The 6,000-nt window shown below is 55.9% G+C and overlaps 1 protein-coding gene across 1 annotated transcript in view; it reads left to right on the top strand.

Moving 5' to 3' along the window:
* Positions 1–4,727: 4,727 nt before the first annotated feature.
* The window catches only part of DPYSL3 (dihydropyrimidinase like 3), a 39,003-nt gene continuing 37,730 nt past the window's right edge, over positions 4,728–6,000 (top strand). Inside the window, exon 1 of the mRNA XM_037398446.1 lies at positions 4,728–5,056. Within this exon, the coding sequence (XP_037254343.1) occupies positions 4,757–5,056 (300 nt within the window). The 5' untranslated portion in view covers positions 4,728–4,756. The remainder of the gene's footprint in view (positions 5,057–6,000) is intronic.

The raw sequence follows: 6,000 nt of genomic DNA, 5'->3' as shown, positions 1-6,000 counted from the left end.
GTGGTGCGCCAACACATCTGCTGCTGCTGCGGATCATGCATCCTGCTGCTGCCCCGCATCCTTCTGCCCCCAAGCCAGCGGCCGCTGGCACCTGCCCGCCACGCACGTGCCTCTGCCACTGTCGCACTGTACGTGGTGGGAGGTGCTTCCTTTTGACAGTTTGCTACCTCATGCTTTGAAACATGGTATTTGACTTCTGTTTACCGATAGATGCTCCTGAAAATCACCTGACTAAAGAACTCCAGCTATTTACCATTGATCCTGAAATTATCCACTGCTTGATAAAATCCAGCTGTAGCATTTAGCACCGTGATTCTGCTTCACTAAAACTAAAGCGAGGGCCAGTGGATTTCACCTTGTTGGTGAGGCAAAGGAAACACAAGATCTTAACTTCCTGGTGTAATGAGCAACTTCCAGTGGCACAGGCAACATTACATGAACAAGAAGGCACAATATGGGATGTGCTTCACTTTTTTTTTAATTGTTTTCTGTTTTTATTATAGACGTTGAGAATAATGTTGCATAGAGCACCTGGGAACTGGGAACAAGCACAGCAGTTTGCCAACAGAGGATGCAGGGTTTTCCAATCAAGAAACTGCCTGCCGGCCTGACAAACAGAAAATGAATTAGCAAAATCATCAGAAAATACCCAGCGGAGAGCAACAGTGCCTCGGCAGCAGAGGCAAGTTGACCTAATATGACTTCTCTGTCAATACCTTTGGTGTTTGAATGATTCTGTTGGCAATTTAAATTCCTCTTCAAACATTTAAAAGATAACACTTAGTAAGTGGGTAGCCTCATGGAGAAAATGCTTGTGAAAATTATACTGCATGTTGTGCCTCTCACTGGTTACTCAGCAGCCTGGCCAGTTGGCATTTGGAGCCACAGTTCCCCCGCATGGGTACTGATGGGAGACCGAGCCGATGCTCTGGCAGCAGATGATGAGAACAACAAAGGAAAGCAATGCAGGCGCTGAGTGCACAGAATAAGAAAACGCCCATCCCAGACAGGGTGATTATGTCCCATCTTATTAACTAATCCTTTTGCTGAAAGGAATTTGCCTAAAGACCATTTCCAAGAAGGCTGCACGACTCCCCCCATTCATAACTAGTGCGGTTCACCCCACAACATGACAGATTTCCATTTCTGAGCCCTGCTTAATAAAAAGTTCTTACTCGACAGAGACAGTCTTGTCAGACGTAAATTAGAAGCTTGTCACTACAAAATGTAATTTCCTGTAAAATAAATGCTGTTCCCTAAATCAGAATACTGGGCTGTTTCTTTCCCTTCGAGGTGTGGCCGGCAGTGCCCATCTGGCAGGCTCAGCTCAGTGCCTGAACCGTGAGGGACAAGCACTCTTGTTTTGGGGCGGAGACGTGCATGCAGGTCCCGCGGCAGCACCCACGGCCATGAATCGAAACGCCTGCCATCTCCATCCTCGCGGGGCTCAGGCTGGACAGACAGCCTCTCCATGGCTCCTCTCCCTGATCTGTATCTCATCTGCTTTGCACAGGCAGGCAAGAGGAGATCTTGTTTGCCAGCAGGATTTGAAGATGCATCACTCATGACCGTTTGCCTGAAAAACATTTTTGTCAACTATAGCATGTAAACATGTGATTAAAAGAAAATCAAATGTGCTTAATTACAGGGGACAGGCATTTTGTCATTGTATAATTAAAACCTTCGAATCTGACCTGAGACACACACGTACAGAAATATAAATAATGCATTCTGCTGGGCTAAAAAGCAAGGCTATTGCAGTGAACACACACGGAACCCAAACTTCAGTTTTCATTTGTGTCCTTGAATTAGAGGCCTTACAACACCTAACAAAAAGAATCTTAAAAGTGAATGGCAATTTGAGAAATAAAAGAATTTTCTTTTATACAGTGAATAACTGCCATTAAAGGCCAGATTTTAAAGTCTTGTCTTCTTAGAAGACCCCCCATACTCCTTCATTGGTGCAGATAATTTCAGTGCAACCATTTATGCAGCAAGGCGCTAGGAAAGATAAACATTAGAATCAGGATTTGAATAAATATTGCTATTAAAGTACAATGCTGAAACTTTTGCACATTTGCAGAACCAAACAAAGGCCAGGCCCCGTTCCAAGGAATTTTAATTCCCCATAAAGCTACACAACCATATGGAGAGGTCCCAACCAAAACAAGGGGTTCGCTCTGACCTCCCCATGGTCAGTGCACAAAGCCACAGGGCAGGCTGCAGCTCGCTTTTGGTCCCAAGAAAGGCTCACTCCAAGTGCCATTACTTGGCAACTAGGAGGTGGGGGCTCTGCTCGCTGTCTGTCCTGGCTGCCAGCTCTGAAATCAGCAGATCTGTAGATTTTCCCCCTTGCTAGGGGCAGAAACTCGCTGAGATGGTTTTCAGCTTCGGCTCAGAGGATCCACCCTGCAGCAGGAGAAGGATGCATTCATTCACGCTGAGGCAATCCCTTAGGAAGGTAAAGACCTGCTGGGCAGCCACGTTGTGTCCATCGATTTGGACTGTACTGGTGGTCTGGCTGCCAAGCATCCAGTTACAGAGGGAGAGCGTTTGCCAGGAGAGCAGCAGTAGAAAAGCTACGAAACAAACTTATTCTGGCTATTTGGAGGAATACTTCCTCCCACAGCCCCAGGCACTGCTGCTGCCCCTGCACCCAAAACATGGCAGCGAGCATCACACATCACAGGGGCAGCAGCACGGGGCTCTCCTGGTGCATCCCTGGCCAGGCAGCGGCAGGGCTCTGGCGCCGGCACAAAGCCCATGGTGGTGAGTTCCATGAAGCCACAAAGCTGGGGCAGCTGCATATTAAAGTTTATGTATGATCATGAGAAAACCCAGATTTAACCCTCTCTTGTCTTGCTTTAGGGAAAGCAAGGGTAGACAGTGAGCAGTGTTTTACTGTGCTGTGTGACACAATGCTGTGAAAGTAACTCATTGAAGTTTACTGACACATTATTTAGTGCATCCTCCCTTCTCCCAGCTCTTCAGACCTGGATTACAAATTCAAGGTCCCGTAGATTGTTCCACTTCAGTGGAGAAAATAGGGACCGAGTTAATGACGCTGGTACAAGTTCAGTTACAAGAGCAGGCTGCTTCCCAGAGCGTGAAAGGAAGGAAACAACCCCAGACCGTTTCCTTCCTCCTAACTCCAAGCCTGTGTCACCCCCTGCCCACAGACGGTCCCCCAGGGTAACAACCGGGACATTGGTCCCCGTGATGGGGCAGGTGCCATGGGAATTTTTCGACAAGTGAGAACCACGTCTGCCCTTGAAGGACTGGCAGGGACAAAAAAAGTTGGGAAAAGTGTCACTGACCACATCACGTAACAAAAATATGTGGTGTGAGAAATCACCGGAGAGGATGTTGGGCTCAGGTACTACCCACACTCATTCTGTGTAAAGAAATGAGAACCTGGAGAAAGAATTTTAAAGTTAAAACTCCAGTTTTGGTGCTGTGTGATAGATTTCACAGGTTGCTACTCCATTACGTGGCCGATACCCACGCAGGCCAGACCCCTGGCTGTCCCTCTGTCCCCCTGTACTTCTGAACCGAAGTCACAGCGGAGCTCTTAAAGCAGCGCCTCAGCTAGTGGCCACACAGCGCTTGCTGCTGCCCGTGGGGTACAAGGCCAGGTGCTCCCCGTGTCCCCTCTGAGTCCCCACTCCCCGTGTCCCCACGGAGCCCCCAGTCCCCATCGAGTCCCCAGTCCCTGTGCTCCCCACCAAGTCCCTGATACCCACTGAGTCCCCATTGCCTGTGTCCCTGCCGAGTCCCTGCTCCCTGTGTCCCCACCAGGTCCCTGATCCCCACGGAGTCCCCATTGCCTGTGTCCCTGCTCCCTGTGTCCCCACCAGGTCCCTGATCCCCACGGAGTCCCCATTGCCTGTGTCCCTGCTCCCTGTGTCCCCACCAGGTCCCTGATCCCCACGGAGTCCCCATTGCCTGTGTCCCTGCTCCCTGTGTCCCCACCAGGTCCCTGATCCCCACGGAGTCCCCATTGCCTGTGTCCCTGCTCCCTGTGTCCCCACCAGGTCCCTGATCCCCACCGAGTCCCCATTGCCTGTGTCCCTGCCGAGTCCCTGCTCCCTGTGTCCCCACCAGGTCCCTGATCCCCACCGAGTCCCCACTCCCTGTGTCCCCCGCCAAGTCTCTGATCCCTGCAGTGTCTCTGCTCCCCGTGTCCCAGCTCCCCGTGTCCCTAGAGCCCGTGTCCCCCCCGAGTCCCTGCTCCCCTGTGCCTCCACTGAGTCTCCCTTCCCCGTGTCCCCCCCAGAGTCCCCACCGTCCGCGTCCCCGTCAAAGTCCCTGCTCCCCGTGTCCCCGGCGACTCCCCGAGCCCCGTCGAATCCCCGCTGCCCGTGTCCCCGTGTCCCTGCCGAGTCTGGGAGGGGGTGCTGGCACCCCGCCGCTGCAGGCGCTCGGGACCGGCGGCCCGGGGGCACCGCGCCAGCCGCCCGCGGGGGTCGGGCCGGGCCGGGCCGGGCCGGGAGGCGGCTGCACGTGCCCCGCCCGCCGCCGGGGCCCCGCCGCGCGCGGCTTCGAGCCCGGGCTCCGCCACACCGGCGGCGGGAGCGGCCGCGCCGCCGCCAAGCGCGCGCCGCCACCCTGGAGCCCCGCACCGCTGCCGCAGGCGCCGCCGGGGAGCGGGCCCGCCCCATCCCGCCCCGCCGGGGAGCCCCCGCGGCTCCGCCCCGGCCCGCCCCGGCCCGTCCCGTCCCGCCCCGTCCCGGCGGCGCGGCGCGGCGCGGCGGGCATGGCGGCGGGCGGGCGGCGCGGCGGCGAGGAGCTGCCGGTGTACCTGGCGCGGCCCGGCTCGGCCGCCGTGCCCCGGCAGAAGCGCGGGGGGCTCTTCTGCAGCGTCGAGGGCGCCTTTGAGAGCAAGACCCTGGACTTCGGTGCGCTGCGCGTAGGGCAGCGCCGCGCCCCGCCGCCCGCCCGCCCCGGCCCCGACCCCGGCCCCGACCCCGAGTCCGAGTCCGAGCCGGGCCCCAGCGAGCCCCGCGCCGCCCCCGACGAGGAGCGACTCCAGGACCTGGCCCCCGCGGACGGCAGGGTAAGGGGCCGGGGCGTGGTGCGGTGCGGCGCGGCGGGGCTGGCCCGGGGCAGCCGGGCCCGGGGCGGGCCGGCGGTGGGCTCTGCGCCGGCCGCCCGCGTTCCCCGACGGGGAGGGCCGAGCTGCCGCCGGCTCGGTTTCTCGTATGAACGAATACCCCCCCCTGCCCGCTCCCCCCCCCCCCCCAAAAAAAAAAAAAAAGGGTGTGTGTGTGTGTGATTTTGGAGTTGCCAGTCCAAACAGGCAGGTCCTTATCTGCCAGTGGCACAGATCACAACTGCCAGATCAGCTGTGAGGGACAGGTGATGCCCATCCCTGGCAGTGCCCAAGGCCAGGCTGGACGGGGCTGGGGGCAACCTGGGCTGGTGGCCGGTGTCCCTGCCCGTGGCAGTGCACTAGACTGGATGGTCTTTAAGGTCCCTTCCAGCCCAAACCATTCCATGGTTCTATACCATCCCATCTATCTGGAAGTGGCATCACTGAAAGTATCATCAGGCACAAAGTTTCTCAACTTATGCCAAACTCAAGGTAATAAACAGATTCACCACCTCCGCAGCGTAGTGCCTTCTGCCAGGGGCCAAGGTGTCATGCTTTTTTGGCTCTGGTCCCATTTACACCAGCGTGAGTTTGGCAGAAGGATGATTGAATTAACAGTGCCACGTGGGTACCCGACTTGGGATTTCGGTGAGCCTGATGCTCATTTACATATGAGGCAAGTAAGGGCGTTAGGTGGCCTCTTGATCAATGAGTTCATTGGGGGCTGAAATTTTTACTAAATAGTCATCTTAAGGGCAAGGGTTTTCAAGGGTGAACAGGGCAAATTATTAAACCCCATTTTTAAAATTGGAAGCACAAATCACCGAAGTAAATAGTGAGCCTGCAGAAGTGGTGTGGCCGTCTCAGGGTTCTGCAGAAACCTCTGCTTGTGTCCGGAGCATGAACCT

The sequence above is a fragment of the Falco rusticolus genome, chromosome 8 (assembly GCF_015220075.1).
Source record: "Falco rusticolus isolate bFalRus1 chromosome 8, bFalRus1.pri, whole genome shotgun sequence".
Lineage (NCBI taxonomy): Eukaryota > Metazoa > Chordata > Aves > Falconiformes > Falconidae > Falco > Falco rusticolus.
The sequence above is the reverse complement of the archived record's forward strand: the minus strand, read 5'-3'. Positions and strand labels throughout refer to the sequence as shown.